Here is a 21,834-nt window from a genome sequence, read left to right as displayed (position 1 = left end):
CGACTCCTACTGGTTGGTCAGGGCGCCTGTTCAGGAGGGAGGGGATCTGGGGGAGAGTGTGTGAACCTCCGCACGCGTTACGCCCTCCCAGTGAAACTCCTCGCTGTCAGGTGAAAAGAAGGGGCTGGCAACTCCGCATGTATTGGAGGAGACATGTGCTAGTCTACACCCTGAGAAAAGCTTTCCCAGAAGAGTGGAGGCTGTTATAGCAGCAAAGGGGGGTCCAACTCTGTATTAATGCCCATTGTTTTGGAATGAGATGTTCAACATGAATGATTAACACTGCAGTCCATCAATCTCTGCTTAGAGACGGTTGCTATATAGTACTTCCTGACATCTAGCTCCGAATTGTTTGCAACAGTATAGCTGATTGCAAGAAACTTTAGTTAGCTAGCTAGCTACAAGTTACAAAGCTACTGTAGGTGGTTAAAAGCTGCTGTTGGGGAACTTGCTAAACATGAAACGCGTTATCTTGAACGTTTGGAGGAGGGGGGTTATTTTTATTCCATTCCTCAAGCCGAAGACAAACTCGGAAAAGTGTCTGTTGTGGATAAAACTTGGACACATGCAGTCGATATCACAGACAGATATAGCAAGCTACATTTGCATGACGGCAAACTTTATTTTGCCAATTAATAACATTAGATAACATGTCTAGTCTATTAACTGGAGTTAGCCAAGTGATTAAATCAAATCAAAGTTTATTTTTCACATGCATCGTTAACGATACAGCAAATGAGCAGAAATGCTTAACATCAGCCATCGTTGTGTAGCTATGAGAAAACATAGCTAGTAGTGAAACAATAAGGGAAATAATTAACCAAAATCGGAAAAGTGGCTGCGTTTGTTACCACGTTGGTGGCAAGTGTGTGCACGAGTGTTTGTGCCCCCAATCTTGCATAAAGAGCACATTCACATTAATCAGGAGAAAATAAGTATAACGTGTGTTCATATAGATATATATGCATTTCCCTTTTTTTTAAATTGGGTGGGTTCACCATTTTCAAATCTGGCAACATGTTCACTCATGTATTTGAACTATTATTAAGAGGTTGTCGTTATGATCTTTGTAGAACTATAACTTTAAAGCCATTGGGAGCAAAGTGCTTTTAGTCCTCCATCATCATCTTAAACACATAGACTGGAATGCAGAATGAAGCCCCACTTCAGCAGAAGGAACTAGAACCTTATGAAACCATTCACAGCTACATACATGAATGAGTTTTTTTTTTTTTTTTTAATCAAATAGGAATTAGTCAGAGGTAATACAGGGATATTAAAGCACAGTTCTGACGCAAGAGCAAAGAAGTGGTCTTCTGGTGGAACTTTATCAAGGGAATTTAGAATTAGACTTGTTGACAGAAAAAACATGACCTTAGTTTCTCAGACACTATTTATAACCACGTTTCAGAGAAATTATCAGAGCGTACAGAAAATTTAAATTACTGAAGTCATAATTTTCTTTGCATGTGACAAAATCACCATGGTGAATTAGAATACTAACCAGTAATTGTACATCTGTAGTCAAACAAAGCCACAATATAAATGAAATTTAATGGACAATGTTCTCTTTCTTTTCTACCTCCAATATACAAAATTTGTAATCAGTACCAAAAAAAGATATAATTTATTTTTAAAATGATCAATAATATTGAATTGTGGAGCACTTCTCGGTAATGATTGGGTCTCTGCAATCCCAACATAATGAATGAAGAAGTCAACAGATTATCAATATTAAGTAATTTTAAGTTACGTTGATTGAATTTAGAAACAGAAGGCTCCATTCCTGTGTGAGGTGCTGCTGTTTTACTGTTCAGCATGGTACTGTGCTTGGGCACTTCAGATTCAGTAAATATCCAAATAATAAATAAAATGGTTAGTTCATGGTTAGTTAATGGTTCTTAAGTTTGTCCTCAGCAGGTATTCTTACTCATGAATGCTTCTATTCGAAAAAACATTTTAGTTGCATAAATAGGCAGGAGGTCAGGGCTGGGGCTGCATGTTCCAATTACATCTGTGAGGCAGTCTGTCCATGTTTTCTTTGAAAAACAGCCATCACTGAAGAAGAGCCATGTATAATAGTGCATTGTATACAAAGGTTATGCTATGCTTTCACAATGCTGCGCAGAAGATACACATGCTTGACAAGACACAAGACAGCACTTCATTGCACAATACCACATCAGCCAAAACACACAGGACAAAGAGCAGAAACTCTGTGTGATGCCACGAAACATGACCATTGCCTTGACATGAATGGTCATGAAAGGGTAAGGAATGTAAAGCACTTAAATAATACAGCAGCACTGTACCAAAGGGCACCATCACTAAACTACATCAGGCTTAGGCAAGATTAAATCTAGCTGCAGCAGAGACTTAATACATCATATTTGTGAGATTTTAGCATTGAGGACCAATCTCAGGCTCATGCATCCAGTTTCGGAAATCTCACTTGTTTCAATGAAATCGGCCATGTTGGCTATTCACATGGCTTTGTGCGTTTTACATCACCCTCCAAGCATTCTGAAACTTGAGATCTATGCTACAATTTGCTTTATTCTTATTTAGTATGTATACCACACCCTGTGTTACATCGATACATCACATTCTTAAATGCGAGCAATTGTTTGATTCACATTGAGTCATTTTTAACATTATCTTGTGCTTATTTTGGCAACTGTCAAAATATACAAAAAATGTTTTAAGGCTTTTAGTCATTGAGATTGAAGGACAGTACCTTCCTAGATGCAATCAATGTACAACAACAAAGTTTATTTTTAATCAGTGCAGTTTATGCTTGCATAAATGTAAGGATGTGCACTGTTTACAGGTAAAAACAACTAGAAGTATTAGAAATTAGTGAACTGAAGACAGACATTACTCTTTGACACCAAACAATTTTCTGGGACAGAATGCCTGTGTTTCACACTTCAAGGTGAAAGGGAAAAGACCACATTTATGGTTCTCTATTAAGGAATATTGATTGGGTAATGACTGCAGTGTGCTTTGCAGCAACATTGTTCTCTGAATAGGATTCAATCGGCCTTTGGAGACAACTGGCATTCTCTCATGGCCATTTGCTTCTACGACACCGTTAATGTGAGCATTAATACCGGCCACTAATACTGCATGACAAATGCTGTACTCAAAGCTGACTGTAAAGTTATTTTTACATGGAAACAACTGCTCAGATTAAATAGGCCTACAGGAAAGAATCTTAAGCGTATCCTTCAGAGAGTGCACCTGTGAAGCCAGGCTCATTGTCATATTAGCTTTTTCAGCTGAACCCACATTGCTGTACATTTACAAAAACCTTTTGGGGTAGAATTTCTGTTCATGCGCTTTGTTTGAAGATTTTCTGTGCATCCTTATGGGTCATTGTAATGACAACAGCATACAAGAGCATACAACTTCCTGACCGTGTCATTAAAAGATTAAATATTAATCCAATCCAATCCAATTTAGTATCATGATGCAATTTATTTCATATTGTTACTGTTCTATAGGGCATAATTCCCACAAGGGATATAATATTACATGCATAACTTCATGGATATATTGGGCATGAACCTACCCATTGGAATTGCTAAGATTACAACAGGTTTGGGGGACAGTAGCTTGATATCAGTATGCACATAAACAGAGCCAGTTTGAAGCACCAATTATTGCTTGGCTGGGATATATATAATAATCAATTATTCTCCTGGATGCATTTTTGTATATGAGTGATAATAATATGGGGTTCGTGGCAGGTGCAACCATTTTTACCACTGGCCCATCCAAAAATGACAGTGAGGAAACATTTTTTGACATTTTGTTTTCAGTTATTTTAATTAACTTTCAAATACACAATAAAGATTGAAGAAAATAAAAAATGTCCTCTCCCTTTTAAGGAAAAAAATTAAAACCCGTTATTAGGCTACAATCCGCCTATTTGACATTTCTGGGTATGTAAACCGAACGTAGGGGTAACTTTTTTTCCAGTATCTTAGTTCTACTTAGTTCTTCACAGAAAATGGTGGAATTCAGAAGCACTCACTGCTCCGACTCAAGAAGAAACAACCCCATTTGTCCTGTCATTATTTCCCTGATGACGAGCACCAAAGAAAGTTGTGGATAAGGGCTATCATGGGAGATGAAGGAAAGGGGTTTGTAGTGAAAAAGGCAGCACTTTTGTGCAATAGTAATTTGCTGCAGGCACACAGCCCCATAACAAAAAGCACCACCAGTAGTCTATGTATATATAAAATCTTAAAAGGCAAATAGCTTACAAAGGAAATATATTAAATCACAAGGAAAACTCTCAGATATTAAAGTGCCTCTAAATGAGCAAGCTAGACAGCTGTGAATCCCTCATTCATTCATAAGCCAGTACTGTGGTGCTGACACTTTCATGAATTAGTATTACAATTCTGTTTCATCTTGGGTCAAAATAGTCTCACATTTCTGTCATGGATAGCTAGCTAGCAGACTCATTTGCTTCAAAACTACAGCTGTGTCTATCTATGGTCATAGCTAAATCATAACAAAGCTGTCTTCATTCCATTGAGTGCATGGCCATTGAAGCCAAAACCTTTTAAAAAAGTCCACTCATCACTATTATTTTTGTTTTGGCATTGATGGCTTTCCATTCCTATGTAATGAGATGCTAACAACATAGTAGCCTATAATGTTACTTAAATTTGAATAAATGTTGTGTATATTTACAGAAAACTGCTTAACTAACTCAGTGTTGATGTTACTAAGATACTCAATGTAAAACAATTGTCCTCATCCATTTTAGCTTCTGCAATCACAAGTTGATATTGATTTTTTCCTTTGCATAATATTGAGTATGCTGCTGCTCCCCAGGGTTGCGTGTGCACCTCAGCTGTGACATTGCTCAGGGACTGGTCAACTATGATGACGTACAATAATGGCAAAGGGTGCATATTTGGTATGACATAACACCTACTGTAAATTAATGAAATAAAGGACATGGGGTGTGCAAACAGTTGGCCTACTTTCTGAATTAACAGGCCTTGCCAAAATGACTTTGGCCCATCCAAAATTGAAATCCTGGCACCACTACTGGTTTATACCATAACTTTCCATACCTGAATAAAATTATAGAATTTTGGCCAAAGTTAATTCCTTATTTTTTAATTTGTATTGAGTGTTCAGCCCTCTAAATGCCCAAACAAATTATCAAATGGAAAAAGGAACACAGGAACATCTCACTCTGTCTCAGTTTATGACAAAACTGGTTTGCAGTCCATATTATCAGACACTGGCTTAAAATGTTCAGTATTATAAAAAAAAAACATGCACTAATTCGCCTTGGCTTTACCTGTCTACATACAGATACCGCCTATTACTGTGGTCATTTTTCCATTGTTCAGGTTAATTTGCGGCTGCAATGTAGGGGACCTTTCAACATAATGAAAGTGATCACTGTAACTGATGATAATATTTCGTTAATACAGGATTCCATCAGATCAGCTATGATGTCTGAACGTCACCAATCCAGAAGGCCTGGGTTTAAAGAAGATAAAATCCCATCACACTCCCCTGTTCTTTAAGAAGCCTCAAATCCCATCTCAAGCTTTAAATAATGATGTTGTGTACATCTTAGATCAGCATGCTGGGGCCTAGCAAACAGCAAGAATCAGGACACAGAGTGAAAATCCATAGCGGCAAACAGAAGTGTCACACGACTGTTCAGCCCCATCTCCTGCAGTTGCATATTTAAGGGACAGGCCTGTTGCTCTTAGCTGCCACCACCAGTCTGTTCTTTGTTTCAGTGACCTCAGGTAGCCTCTTCATGTCCTTGGAGGTGCCCTTTGATAGCGCTTCCAACATTGGGCGCTGAGAATGGGCTTGACTCCTTTCAATTCATTGGAATGTAAAGGATATTAAGCTTTCTGAGCAGCAAAAAGGACAGATGACTTGGAGTTGGGGCGGGGGGAGGGGGGAGTGCTTTGGATATTGGGCAGTTCCTTTTGGCTTCCACACTTTGCTTTTGCCATCACTGACACAAGTGAATCTTGGTCTCATCTGTCCACAACACCTTTTTCCAGATCCATGCAGGCTCATTTATGTACTTGTAATTCCTACACGGTGAAACCAAACTGTATAAAACTATCCTTTAATAAAAGCTGAGAATATGAACTTCAGCCACAAGTAGTCTGGAGTACAGATCAAAATCAATAACAAATATGTGTTTGCCCCAAACATTATGGAGCTCACTGTATTCATTCATCCTCAACATTTTATCCAGGATATGCGTGCAATAAAAAACAATTTCATAAGATTTATGCCATTCTTTCCCACTAATTCTGGAATACGGAAGATTAATCTAACTCTTTGTGGAAATATTAATCCTCAAAAACAATCTGGAGATGTTTTACTGAGGCTGTGATTTATCTTACTATAGGAGTGTTTCATGGTGCCCATTAGTAATACTGAGAAAATGTTAAACAACCTGTGAATAGTGAAGAGAAAGATTAAGACTGAAACATTTCGGTTTGAAAACTATTTTCCCCACAAGGCTGAAAGGAGAGGTTTCAATACAATTCAGGAAGAAAATTCTGCTAAATACGTAGAGCACTGTTAAACACTAAATGTGATATTTGATGGTCACATCACACAAGACAGGCTGAGCATAGCATATTTTTATTTGAGGTCATAATTATTTGCTGGGTACTATAATATACTATTACACAGGTTAAACAAAATATGGAACGGCAAATGTTAATGTTCTACAAAAAAGGAGATCAAACACCAATGTAAATGATGCAATGCAATATGTTGCTATGTCTAATGACGACATGGCTGATTTGAATTGTTGAAACAAAACAAAAAATATTAAAAGCATCATTAATCAATTATGGTTTTAGAATGCACACGAGAACATTTATCATTCCTTTTTGACACTGATATCTGATTGCATTATATCATGAAATTACACCTCAAACCTATTTCTGCAACAAAAAAAAACAAATTAATTCAGAGCCACTGAAATTTATTTTCTTACCAGATACCCTTTGATTGTGCTCAATAATAAAGTAAATGAGAAGATGAACTTTAAAATTCATTAAGAAAGAGGAAATCGCTGTAATAACTTATTACATTAACTGGTGGTTATTACATTAATCCTGGGTTACTTCTTTAAAGAAAAAAATGTAATACTTCAACTGTTAATGTAATAGCATGCCAGAATTTCTGTCTTTCGTTATATCAATTGTCACACTTTGCTACATAAATAGAATTGCACTGGAAGGCTCATCCAGATATAGAAACACTACAGCATGAACCCGCCTTCCTGGATCGTGGCCTTATCCTGGCAGAAGGGCTTGCAAGGTTTTATAATCCCCAGAGCTCTCATCTCAGCCTTATGTACTCTCGCAGGGTCTCTCACGGCAAACAGGTCTGGGGTGAGGTAAAAAGAATGGACCCTGATCAAAACCTCTATTATGGAAGCTGTGGTCAAAAGCTAATCAGGTGGAAACCCAAGGACCCGTTATTGGACTCCAGCAGTGAGGGAGGCTGTCAAGCTTAAGGAGACTTTCCAAGCCCAGCTGGCATGGAGGACTCCTTATGCAGCAGATGAGTATCATCAGGCAAAAATGGCTGAAGCCGCTGCAGTTGCAGAAGCAAAAGCCTGGGCATGGGAGGAGTTTGGAGAGCCTGAGAGTACTTTCGACTAGCTCCAAAGTGGTTCTGGAAAACCATTTGGCATCTCATGAGGGGCAAGTGGGACACCATGAATGCTGTTCTTAGCAAAGATAGTGAAACTCTAGCCTTAACTCAAGGTGCTGGACAGAAGGCTCCAACTGATAGTCGAATATCAAGTTCAGCAGGCACAAAGTGGATTTAGTCCAGGCTATGGAGCAGCGGACCAGATCTTGCAGATATTTGAGAGGGCATGGGAATTTGCTAATCCAGTATACATGTGGTTTTGGATTTGAAGAAAGCATACGACTGTGTTCCTTGTGCTGTGGGAATATGGGGTGCCGGGTGTTGCTACCATACACTATTTGGTCCCTGTACATTTGGAGTGAGAGCTATGTTCACATTATTGGCATTAATTCAAGCTTGTCAATGTGGGTATTGGACCCCACCCAAGGTGCACCTTGCCTCCCCTCTGGTTCATGATATTCATCGACAGGACCTCAAGGCTCAGCCATGGTCTGGAGTGTGTCCAGTTTGGGACACAGGGGTGGCACCCCTGCTGCTTTGCGGTTCCTTTTGGCCTCGTTGTACTGTGACCGTCGATGCACACTAAAATGGTTTGCAGTTGAGTGTGATGCTGTTGGGATCAGCACCTCCAAGTCTGGGGCTATGGTCCTCTCCCAGGAAAACATAAAAAAGGCAAAGCTCTTTATTTACTAGTCAATCGTAATTCCTACTTTCACCTATTGTCATGTGCTATGGGTAGTGACCGAAAGAGTGAGATCATGAATACAAGCGGCCAAAATGGGGACCTCGGAGTAGAGCCGCTGTTCCTCCCCATTGAGAGTCAGTCAGTTGAGGTGGTTTGGACATCTCGTAAGGATGCCCCCTGAGCAACTCCCTGTGGAGGTGTACTGGGCACTGGGCACATCCAGCTAGAAGTAATGGAAGCTGGAAGTAAATGTAATGGAAGGAGACCCAGAAGCAGACCTGGGAAACACTGGAGGGATTAGGCCCCTACATCTCCCAGCTGGCATGGGATTGCCTCGAGTCTCCTGGGATGAGTTGGAGGATGTTGATGGGGAGAGGGACATCTGAGCAGCTCTACTTGCCCTGTTGCCACCGCAACCCTGACCAGGATTAAGCAGTTAGAAAATGTATGGATGGATATCTATGACATGAACCTTCACAGACGCATTAACATCAGACCAGGGCAAAATACATTTTGAATTTCAATTACTGTTTTACTATTGTTTTATTTAAAATATAAGGAGGGCTAGATGGCTGGGGTTTGCACTTTTGGAGATATTCCATTGAACAGCATACTGTACCTTAGGTATATGAAAGGATTTTAAAAGCGCACACACGCACACACACACAAACACAAAGCCTCAAGGTGCTACTTGTTTTCCTGTGCACATTATTGTCCGCCCATCTTCACTGAGGGAATACACATATCTACTTCTCTACAGTCTAACTAAACCTATTGTTCATTCTGCTACAGGGACATTAATGCCCCCTTCAATACCTTCCATATGACATCATAGATCTCCTCACTCATTAGGTGATGTCCACCTCCATACACAAGACCTAAAGGGTACAGGACAGGATAATGGTGACTTGCATTAGTTATTCTTCTGTATCTGTTTAACAAACTAAATACTGAAATTAGTAGAATATATATCATATCAATATTCTATTGAATGAATACATATCTTACTAATGCTAATTTGATGGTGGTCTCCAACCCTATGTTTGCCAGATTAAAATTTTTTGAAAACCATACAACATGCACAACTAGGAGTTTAATCGCGACCAAGGTGGGCAGTTGACTAAACCAATTGGGTACTGAAAGCCGACGCGGGTTGGGGGAGCTACTGAAGCAGATCACAGTGGTTGAGACACAGATTTATTTCCAGCAACAGTACATTTTTTCAATTAATTACTAACATTATAAGAAATTATTAATTACATTATATTTTCTGGTCGGGACCACAAACTGGACCGTTAAAAATAATTTGAAAGACATTATGGGCAAAACCTGGCCATTAGGGCAAGCCTGCCTGGTCTTCGGATAGGCTAATCAAAAGCAATGTCACGCATGTATTAAAATTCAGTTTGATTCAGTTCAGTTTAATTTCAGTCAAAGTAGACTCACAGTCTGTGGACAGACACGTTAGCTAGCTACGTATTACATTAATGCTTTAGTAATGCATTAATGTAATACGTATGCATTAATGCATTAAAGTATTTTTTATCTTAATTGGTTTAAAACATTCACTGTTTTTATTCCATTATTCATTTTTACAAGTCAATAGGTGAAGCAAACACTTCATGGCGTGAAAATACAAATCATGCTCCTTCACTTAATTTGCCTAACCACCCCCAATCCAAAATGGGGACTTCAGAGTAGAGCCACTGTTCCTCCGCATTGAGAGGAGTCAGTTAAGGTGGTTTGGACATCCATAACCCCTGAGCAACCCACTGTGGATGTGTACTGGGCACTAGGCACATCCATCTGGAAGTAATGGAACCCCCTTCTTTGAATGTAAATCTAAATTTCAATTTTGGTACTTTTATTTTTTAATGAATCACATATGCAAATGGGATTGAACAGATACTATTTTCCATCGCACCTTACCTGATTTTTACAAAGTATCCATTTATACAGATGGATATATACAGGACAAATTCAGGTTTGGCACCCTTGCTCAAGGTCTAAAACTGCAGCACTCCAGCAGGGAATTGCACCTACAATCTTTGGGTTATAAACACAGTCCTGTAAACATTATACTACACTGCAACCCATTATAAGATACTAAAGAAAGCCTCAGAGTCCACATCAATAGCAAAATAACAGCCAAGACCTTCAGTTGACTGTACAATTAGGTTCCACACTGTGAATGTCACTTCATGGTACATTTATAACTTATTTGGTAATATACTTCAAAATCTCCAAGATTGGTAGAAACACAAAATATCGGGCATTTAAAAACCTTACTTCAATATTTGGGGACAAAGTGATCCCTGAACTTTTGGTATCAATTTGTCACAAAGTAACGAAAGGTTGCTATGTAACCATAACCTTGTGCACCAGCTAGATGAAACTGTTCCCTCTGTACAGTCAATTCATACCCCTGCAATATTCTACGGCCATACAAAGCTGCACCTCTGCCAAATAAGCTGTCAGATCTTCCGTTGACCCATAACTCACAGCTGAGATGTTGGGATAATGTCGTGGCTCCACCCACATGCAAAAAAAACCCCCACTGAGAAAAGTCATTCGGCAGCACAGGCTGCCCTCAAGCCATAGCCGTAAACCAAGCAGTCTGCCATAAATCAGTAATCCCATCAATTAACGACTGTCCGCATACAAACAGATATAAAAATATAACTTGCGATCGTAGATGTTGACAATGTAGCTGCCAGTGATGTCACCAGTAGTGGCAGAGTCCCTTAAGTGTGAGCACAGAGGTGTACAGATGGCAATGGGGTGTCTTGGTTAAACAGTGGGGTTTATGAGATCATATCTCAGATTACATGTGCTGCTAATGCACTTGTTGTCTGTTTAGGCCACCCACCTTAGGTGCATTGAGATGTTCAGCATAAAATAAGGACTCCTGAAAACCCACAAAGGTCAAACATAATTCCATTCCCTTTGAAGGAACCAGTTTTGTGGGCTGATTTATTCTGGAGATTCAAAAGGTACTGCATTAGAGCACTGTACATGAAGTACAGAAAGGTTTACCGCTGTCCCTCAACCCAATTAATTAATTTATAGAAGCTAACACTTGTGACCGTATGTTCCATACATCCTGGCCCCTCGTCAATAAGGATCTACAACCCGTGCAGACACCAGGAGGGAACTGAGCCAACAGCATGCACTTAGAGTAATCCTCCAGGAAAGCAGAAAGGGGAAACAACTAGAGCACATCTAAACATTGAGGCGAGACTGAATGAATTTTCTTGTCTGCGCTTAAGTTGGATCTGGACAAAGATCAGCATTTCCTCCCCGGTGGATTGCAAAACAGTAAACAGGTGGGAGAGCTGAGAGACAGATTTTAATATGGTTCACCCTTGAAGGAAATGAGAGGGTCTTGGTCCTTGGGAATTTATGAGGAAGCCGATGGAGGAGGCTCTGAGAGCCAGTACTGATGACTACAGTATCACAGGCAGAATCAATTTGAATAGCTTGGACTTCCGCGTCTGAACTAGCCATGAAAAAGACCCTTGAGAACTGGCATGCTTTTTAGCAGAGGCTTCAACATCACCAAGGGAAACCAGAGTGGAAAAAAACAAGAGAAGTTAAACTGTGTTTTCACGCTGAGAAAAAAGGTTGTGAAAAAATATGTTGTATTGTGAAGTAAGCTTGAATGAAAGATTTCTCCAAATTTCTTTAGGAGCATCACTTCCACAGTTATCTGTGCCAGGTCCAACATAATTAATTTGAAATGGTCACCAGCACACCCAGACTACTGTGTACAGAAATAAACTACATAAAACCAGAATGCTCCTGTGAAAGAGATGAAGAACATTGTGAATTGAAACATTAACAGTGTAATTGTATCTGTGAAAGCACAATGTATCCATGCAGCATTATAGTGTTGTGCAGAACCATACAATATTTCAACATAGTGAATGATATATAATACTGTAATGTCTGATAAAATATTTTAAAATAAAACATTTTATTGACACTATGTATCATGACAATGCGTTACAACTTTACAGGACATGAATACAAATTAATGAATCTTATTCAGTCTCTTTCTTAATACTTATTTTGCTTTTAAATGGTATAAACCCGTCACTATAGATGGCTATGCATGTTTTTATATGGGGCATATAGAACATAATTATATTTTCATGAACACCTTCCTGTGTTATATGGGTTTTGCAAGGTCTTCATCTAGCAATGGATTTGTTAATAAAGGAAAGACAATGTTAGAAATGTCACCTTGATAGTCATTTCATTTATTTCCATTTTCAGTGACAGTGCTCAAAACTAATTGGTAAGAAGTACCTCTAGTGTTGGGCTTACAAGGTCAGATCAGCCTGTCACATCATGTAGTAATTTACACTGCCACTGCACAAGTGAATATGTACATTCCCGTTATTCTTAAAATTAAACAAAGGCATCTAAAGAATATATACAAAGAACTATGGTATTTTTCACATCGCACCCCTGGCTCTATATGAGTTTCTTTATGTTATGCAGTAGAACAGCCTTCACTAATTTGTGTTGTGTCACATTCCAATGTCTAGTCTACTCAGGTACAAATCCATCAGCACTCAAAGGGGACACACCCTAAAATTACTAGTAATTCAGTAATTATGATTTTGGCACAATTTCATCATCTGTCTCTATCATAAGTGCATTTCCAAATTTGTTCTGGAAGCAATGTGTTGCCTAGTTGTCACTAAGGACACTTTATCATACAATTGTGGCGCAATAGTGTGACGTGTGAAATGTGTTTCACAAAGGACTTTGTGAAGGCAGAAAACACATAAGTTATGTTAAGTAGTAGATCCAAACCCAAAAGAGATCACTTTGTTTTTGCAGCAAAGGGAAGCTGCAAGCAACTTTGAAATGACATTGAATAGATGCCAACTAATGACATTAATTCCAAAAATGGCAGGCCTGCATTTGGCAAACCTGTCTTCTACACCACTCATTCTTCAGACTTCAGCTAAGTATTGTTACTACACCAAAATCAGCTAATCAGAATGGCCCAACAGAGCCCCTGTCATTGACTAAAAAACAAGATTTAAAAAAGTTCCGAATTTTCTCAGCTAAAAAACAGTTATTAGATTGTTAAATAAATGTTCATATTAGCTTTGAATATGATGTTCCACTTTTACAGTGACTTTAAAAATGTATCTCCTTGCAACGCCTCATTAAAACTCTGCCGTTACACTATTTCTCAGTCTTGATTTTATATGAACACAAAACTTTTTAAGATAAGAACAAGACATGCTGAACAAAGATGTATGGTGCTGAAACTATTTTTATTGCAAATGTTGTGTTACCTGTGTAAACTGCAATGACTAATAAAAACCGAACAGGCTGAAATGTAACATTTTCACTGCCCTATTCATAAAAGTTGCAGCACTTATTTCTTAATTACTGCAGTGTTCAGTGTATTTAATGAAGTGAGAACAATATGTTCTCAATGTTTTTATCAATTGACTTTAACCCATAGGTGTAGTTGTTTTAAATATTTTCAGCAGGTGGGGAATATACCATAGATGCTGGGAGAGAGGTACCACTGATATTATTATTGTACGAGTGGATGGGTTGGACGTGTTATTGCATGGGCTGCAATGTGCAGATGACAGTAAGTGTTCACTGATGGATCCTTGACTCAGCAATACTACAGAAACAATGTTACCATCTTTCACATTCTGTCTTATATTCAGGCCAAGTAATGTCCTTACATTTAAGCATGACAACACAAAGCAACTGCCTCGATTTTTTTACTGCCTTGGAACAATATGCATGTGATGTGACTGCCGGCCCTAAGCACTCAACAGAATATCAATGGAACGCCCCTGCGGTGCTCAATATTGGCGTGCGTATTGCGGTGACCACAACAAGACCACAACCATATGCACTCGCTAGCAGCGTGTAGAGGAATGTGCTTTCAGATTGAAATAAACAGTTTTTTTTATGTTTATGCCAATGTCAGATATGAGACAAGGAAAATGGATGATTCACAAGACAAGTTTACAAATGGGCCACCTTGGCTTTTCACCCTCTTTGATTGGATTGTGGTTTTGAAAATCAATGCTTTACAACTGACCCATTGTCATGTACAGCCCCTTTTTTCAGGCGGAAAATTAATCAACCTGTAATTTTATATTATTCTAGGGAATGCCAGAATAATTCATTGAATACTTCATGCTTTTCAGCACGGTACATACAAGAAGTCTCCAAAGTAAATGAATGAATGACTTCTATGATGTCAAATCCATTAGAGACAAATTGGGAAACAATCATAAATAACCAGATGATCAACCATTGTAGTTGGAATATAATTAATTAGCAGATATCAATTCACCGGAAGGAGTCCAGTCACAGGTAATTGCTGAATCATGTCAATTATAAGTAACTATAATTTGTAATGAAATCCAAGTTTGAATAATTGATCATAATAATTACCTGCAGCTGTGGATGCCTTCAGGTGACTATCTATTAATGAATTATATTCTAAATGACAACAATGCCTGATTACCTTATTACTTGAGACTGTTATCATTATTTGGCACTAATTTATTATACATAGGTCTGATGTTATACCAGCAACATTGCTTTGTATTTTTTGCTGTTGCTCTTACTTTGAAAAAGGTCATTTGACCAGCTATTAAATACCAGTTTGTACCCCTAGAGAGGGAGTGGGTTTTTCATTAAAAATGGAGCATGGGGTTTTACTTACATAAACCTTGACATGGTGGCACACTTACCATGCCAGATTAATAATAAAAGAAAGTGTTACTTGGTAAACATTTTTTTAGGTCCTCCAAAACTGAGAAATAATAAGTTGTAAACAACTATTCTGTAACTACAGAGCGAACTTACAAGGAAAAATATTGTATTGCCCGTTTGTAAACCTGTAATAGAAGTGGTTCAACTGCCTTTTCATTTTCTGTTAAATATAAGATATTATGGGTATTCTTGTAGTATACAATGTATGGTTTTGAATTAATAGCATTTGACATTCAGTATGATTCATACTATGCGATCAATGCTAGTCTTAAGTCTTAAGATCACTGCACACGCTCATGTACATGCCTATATACCATAAAACATTTCAGGTTTCAAAAACATTTTATCTAAACAAGCTCAAGTGTAGCAAGAAACAAAGATCACACAACCCATGTGACAAAATAATTACTTGCATGAGGATCTTGCATGGCATATAAAATAATGGAAATCTAAATTATTCGACAGTGGATTCACACTAGGAGGCTATTGTTTGCAAATTTACAAAGCCCGCACACTGGTTGATCTATAGAGGCTAGGTTTTTTGTTGTACTGTAGGCTTGTATAAATCATTTTTGAAAAATATTTCAATAAAAATTTTCTGGAAATGATCATTCATACTAGTATCACACATAGCACTATATAAATTGCATTAAAGATGGTGGTAAAAAAAAAAGTAACAGTCTTGTTTTGGTAACAGTTAGCCATCACCATTACAGTATCATGTCATTTTAATTTATTGGTTATATAAATCATGTATAACAGGCAATACTTCCCATCACAGTAAAATGTCCAGCGTTAATTCAACTCCAACAGAGTACAATGGTACACAGTAAGAGTTCATATAACATTGAACATGTTACTGTCTATGAGGTAAGAAAATGTAGGCTTTTTTCGTTGTATTCCAAAATTGTTCTTAAAATGTGTTTGTGGATTTAATTCAAAAGCACTACTTAAGAGCCCTTTACAACTGCTTCAAAGACATTGCTTACAGTGTGACACTGTTGCTGTCATATTAACCCGGATATCAGAGAATTAGGCCTAAATTACATAAGACATATCCAATAAAATGTAGTAGGCCTATCTGAAATTAGTAGCTATGAGAAAATAAAAATATTAATTACGTGCATACTATAGACCTATGCATCAACGGAAAATCGACAAAAAAGAAAAACACCACATGGAACAGCTGGTGAAGTGCACATTGTTCCACCAGTTCAGAAATACCAGAAAAGATAACAGCGCCAGAATGTCAGTTGAATTCATGAATGTATCTTTTTCTCTATCTGCTTGATTGTAAAATCCCATGCTTTGTTTAAAGCCAAATGACGTCAATTGGAGTGTTCTACAGATGTCTTTCTAGCACAATCCCTATCAACAAGCCAAAGCGATGCCTACTAGTTATTTTTCAGTTTGACATAATTTATCTCGCACAATGGTTGGCGATAGCAGTGCTATACAAGAGAACCAGCGTTTCAAATCACAATTTTTTCAACCGTTACTGACCAATGGAGTTATTCGCCATAGCATCACACTGTCAGTGGCATTTTCACTCCCAGAGCTTCCCATTCTCTGGTGAAATGCATTCGACCTGAACGCACAACACACAGTATTCAAGCGTGATGTTTTTATTCAGTTTCTTACATGACATATGTCTGCTACGGCTAAAGATTAATACCCAGTATTTCAATAAGAAATGAATCGATTCACCCAGCCGTTGCTGTCAGCGCATCATTATGCCACCGGTTGCACTTAAGCGCTATGCTTCAACAGCCCACTGGGGCAGTTTTCACATGACGTCCAGTACTGAAATTTAAGACATCGATTATTTGTAACAGAATGTGTCGGCGTTCCATTCCGGTGTTACCCAATTTTGATCGGATTTTTCTTTCTTTTCTTTTTTTAATCACTCATGAAGGCTCAAACCTATTTTCCATGCTGCAGCATAAATCTTCCTATCTCCGATTTGGGCTTGACATTAGTTATTGTAGCATATAGATGCGCTAACTAGAAATGCAATTTGGATTTAGTTGAAAACTTACATTGTAGTATTGTTGCGTCTGTCGTAGGTATACCTTTAAACTGAATCCCTCATTATTCAAAACAATCTGAATCAACATTTCTCTCAAATCAATCTATAGCCAAATGTAGGCAGTAGAAAAGAGAAAATGTGTATCCAAACAGTTGATCTGCCTGAGAATGACTATGCTTCAGTCTCCTCCACATTAGGACACAAGAACCCTTAATAAATTACACGACCTCGGCGAGGAAGGAGGAAATTCAATTCACTACTCTACAGCCAGCAGAAGCAGCTTTGCAATACTAATTAACATTCGTTTTAATAATGCAAGCACGGTAGATTACTATGGTGATAGACGGGAAGCTGAAAAAACGGAGGTTTTACCAAGCTACATATACCAATATCGATAATTTGTGATCCCATTTAAAAGTACAGTGCGATATGTGTAGTAGCCTAATCGTGAATGTTTTCGTGTTCACTAAAACTGGAACCAATGTCCTGTATGCAGCTCAAATGACATGCAGCACTAGTGCGAATGACAGCCTATGTATTCACGGCCAATATGCTCAGTACATGTCACCTGTGGTTTACAGAAAGCCGGTTTCGAGTAATTATTACGCTGACACATACACGCGTCCAGTAAAATACGGTTATTATCCCCACGTTTAATAGGGAAATGGTAAGAACCTGGAAGCGAATTTCCTCCTTTTTTACAAGGTCATGATCGTATTCATTAATATTCAATTCAATATTTCCTAGCACAATCACTTACCATATACTCCTTGGCAATAAACGCCTTCCAGAAACACAGTGAGCAGCCACAAGAGACCGAAAACTAAATCCATCTTTCCGTGGATGTCAACCTATCCAGCTCGACGGTGACGGGTTCTTCCTGATGCAAGACACTGTACGACAGAACTCGAATCACGGCTAAAATCACACCGTGCCCTCGATGATAAATCAAGGTCCTGAATTCAGAGTTTAAAATAAAAAACATCGATTTCAAATTTAAATTGACAAATTACCAGCTGTATTTTTCATTTCGGTTAGAGGAATTTGAACTGTTCTTTAAACGGGGTTTGAAGAATTGGTCTGGAAAAGCAGGTGTACACACAAGCAATGGATTCACAGTGATGGAGGAAAGGAATATTCTACGACTAAAAAACCGATTAGAAATTGAGTGGGCAGTGCATGGACCTATAAATCCGAGTCCAAAAAATGAGGACCTCTTCGGTTCTGACGCGTTAAAAGTAACAGAAGAAGCTCCCTAGTGAATAATTATACAAATACGCTTGATTGCAGACTTGACTTGCAATATCCACTGGCAACCCTCTTCTCCAATTCTAGAAGCTCCCATTGCTATACTGAGACAAAACACATCCTGCAAGCCGTAGTCCGTCTGGACATCCGTTGAATCGTCATACATCGCAGGTTGACTTTGCCCTCTTTTCCCCAAAATATTCAGAGCGACCCGAGAGTCAAGAAAAACGAGGGAGTTCCACGATTCAGATGCGAGAGGATGCGATGTGCTCACAGACACGCCACAGCTGCATCCTGGGTGCCCAGACGAGTCATCTCCGGCGGATAAGGACGGGTCCACTAACAGAAACAGACCGTGCACCTGGTTTCGTGTAAGCTCCCCCTTAGTACCTCGAAGAGAAAGGAGAGTAGGAGGTGAATCTGTGGATGTGTGTGTCTTTTTCCCTTTCCTCCACACAGTTTTAGGGGATGGATTGGTTGAGGGATGATCAGTCACGTTGCGCAATACGTGCTGAGCTGGAGCGCGGAGCCGCAGCCAGCCAACGACGTCAAGGAGTGCGTGAGTCCTCAGATCTCATCTGTATGGGAAGCAGCAAACGATGTCAACGGACCATGTGAAAATGGTAATGCTAGTAGAACAGAAGATAAAATAAAAAATGCCTAGATTTTGTATATTTACAGCAGAGCTTACAGAAATCAGAAGCTATTGATAATTACGCATAGGCGTAATAAAACCCCTGCCATTCTAACACAGTCTTTCAGAATTCGCGACTAGTTCTTACGTGCTGTCTTCATGGACGCCACTTAGTATTTCACCCATGCAAAACACTAAATACAACTATTTTTCTCATCGTCGTTCTCCCTGTCTCTGTCTCGCCCTCTCACACACACGCACGCGTGCACGCCCTCTCTATCTCTCTCTCTCTCTCACACACACACACACACACGCACGCACGCACGCACATATGCAATGAACCGTATAAAGACGTTTAAACTCTTAAACCTTAAACATGTTTTGCGAATGGAGTACCTGCCACAGTAATTTCGGACACTGTGTCATGGAAATACTTGTGATGCTTCTCCTGGAACAAGTCAATGCTAGAGAGGTGCTCGCCACGGCAGTTGCACAGCTGGACTTTTGGAATGGATGAGTGAGTAAATGGGTTGTCACAGCTTGGGTATGATCGCCGTTTAAAATAGCATCACCATAAAAAGAATTGTTATTATAATTAGTAGTAGTAGTAGTAGTAGTAGTAGCAGCAGCAGCGTAGTAGTAGTAGTAGAAATAAAAATATTAATTGTTTTAATGATATTAATAGTTAGAGTGCACTCTTTTTGAAGCCTGGTCTAGAGGGGATGACTGGTCTCACAGATAGCATAAGCCACCATATTTTTTGCATTCATTATGCTACTCTTACTATGATCTGGTCATGAACACAAAAGTACAAGCCACTGAAATGGAAATTACTGTATTGTTAGTATATTTAATTCCACTGTGTGCTGATAATGTTATTCCCTTGACATCACTAGTAGCGTATTCAACTGTTTGAGCTGCCCAGGAGCTTTATTACAGTGCATTTCAGGGGGAAAAAAAAACATTAAACCAAAATGTGTTCCGAGTTCCATTTGAATCCAACTGAGAAGAAAATGGGGTAAAAATGATGCTGGAACTACATCGGTTTTTATGTTGATGGCAGGAAGGGGCAGAAATGTCCTACTAAAGCACCGTACCAGTGCCAAGCCATTGTTCTCAGATGGCCAATCATGAAATTACTGTGTTGGTCTCTCCACTTCCTTTACTGCATCTACTCTATACCTGCTGACACAAAAAAAATTTACACTCATTTCTTCATTTGAGAAATGTTTCGGGTTCACCTTTAACCTTGTTTCTGGGATATAAATTGCACTGTACTGTTGAAAGAACCCCCAATGGGATCACGAAGTTGTCATTTTCATCTTAATTTTGTGCTTTTTAAATACATTGTATTTATATAACATTACTCAGTGTAACTATATGTTTTCAGTTGGCTCAGACAGTTTTTGTGTGCAGTGGAGAATATTTTAAAATGTTTATGGTGATTTGCAGTCTTTACAATAGCTGGTGCCTGGTAATTCTCTGTTCATGGGTTAAAGGAAATAGACTTATAGTAACTCCAAAGCGACATGGTTGTCAATGTTTTGCCTCCAGGGGTAATATTTTCTGCTGGAAATATTTCCTATGGTGGATGCAGCCTGAGAAGGACAAACATGACATAAAACTGATATTGAGGTTTATAATCATGTGAATATGCTACTAAATTCATATCTTCATATGCATGACCTCTGGAATCATAACAGCACGGCATACATGTTTTTGGAGTTACCTGAAATGTCCCAGTACCAGCCATTGTGAAGCCAGCCTATTGTCAGAAACTTTTATAAATATCTAAAATATCCTTCGTTGCACACAAACTGCATGGGCTAATCGAAAGAAAGCACTAAAGCTGAAATGACCATTTTTAAAAAGCAGAGAACTCTCGCTTTCCTCACTTTAAGCTGCACCTTGGCCTATCACTGCCATTTGCTCTTGTACGCATGGCTTACATATCGGCTTACTCACTCTTCTAGTCCTGATATATCCTAACATGATGGTGTACACTCTGTGAAGCTTACAACTTCCTGTAGAAATGTTCATATTCTCGTTAAAGGTATCAATGTGCATCAAACCTTCTGGTGAGTTTGCCTCTTATGCGACATTAAAATCTGAGCTGGAGTGTATATTTGAAAACAATGGATTCATACCCAGCTTATTTCCACGCATAAATAAACTCCAGGGGTGCCGAGATGTTCTTCATCATCACAGAGAAACAATTAAGTTCCAGGGGTTTACTCACAACAGTCAGAACATAATAAAATGCCTCTTGCTTAGGCAAGAGAAAAGCCTCGCTTTCTCATCTTTGAATGAGCCTGGAAGACTTGTGTTGTCGGGGGCCCTCTACTGGCAGATGGTAAAAATAACAGGAAATTTAGCCTTTGGTGAATGAAACCACTGACACAGAAATGTAATTAGTTTATATAGCGGAAATGATTTCACATACAACTGAATATATCATGCTGTGTACATTCTGATTTTACCATTAATTTAGATTATTTATTTATCTATTTATATATTTAATAGTTGGCATTGTGCTTTGAGTGTTTTTAAGTTTACCTTATTGCTAGTCTGACTTTTGGAAAACACAACAGAGGCTGTCATTGTTCATACAGCAAGTACCACAATTTCTTATGCTGACACACATTCCTGTTAAACCACAAGAACAGACATCTCTAAATAGCGCATGCTTTGTTTTACAAAGCCCTAATGATTGAGGTGGACTGTATCTTGTCAAAATGATGAATGCACAGCCCTGCAAGTCAGTTTATGCATCCTCATATTCTA

At 38.7% G+C, this 21,834-nt stretch overlaps 1 protein-coding gene across 9 annotated transcripts in view; it reads right to left on the bottom strand.

Moving 5' to 3' along the window:
- The window catches only part of mdga2a (MAM domain containing glycosylphosphatidylinositol anchor 2a), a 226,214-nt gene extending 206,692 nt beyond the window's left edge, over nt 1-19,522 (bottom strand). For 3 of the 9 annotated variants that reach the window (XM_035392081.1, XM_035392055.1, XM_035392065.1), the window contains exon 1: nt 17,929-19,323. In XM_035392081.1, the coding sequence (XP_035247972.1) occupies nt 17,929-18,001 (73 nt within the window). In that variant the 5' untranslated portion in view covers nt 18,002-19,323. Of the gene's footprint in view, nt 1-17,928; nt 19,326-19,446 lie in introns of those variants that run through there. The other 6 variants (XM_035392074.1, XM_035392044.1, XM_035392088.1 and 3 more) reach the window with 4 other exon arrangements.
- Nucleotides 19,523-21,834: the final 2,312 nt, after the last annotated feature.

The sequence above is a fragment of the Anguilla anguilla genome, chromosome 1, assembly GCF_013347855.1.
Source record: "Anguilla anguilla isolate fAngAng1 chromosome 1, fAngAng1.pri, whole genome shotgun sequence".
Taxonomy (NCBI): domain Eukaryota; kingdom Metazoa; phylum Chordata; class Actinopteri; order Anguilliformes; family Anguillidae; genus Anguilla; species Anguilla anguilla.
Note: the sequence above shows the minus strand (reverse complement) of the source record. Positions and strands in the feature narration are given on the sequence as shown.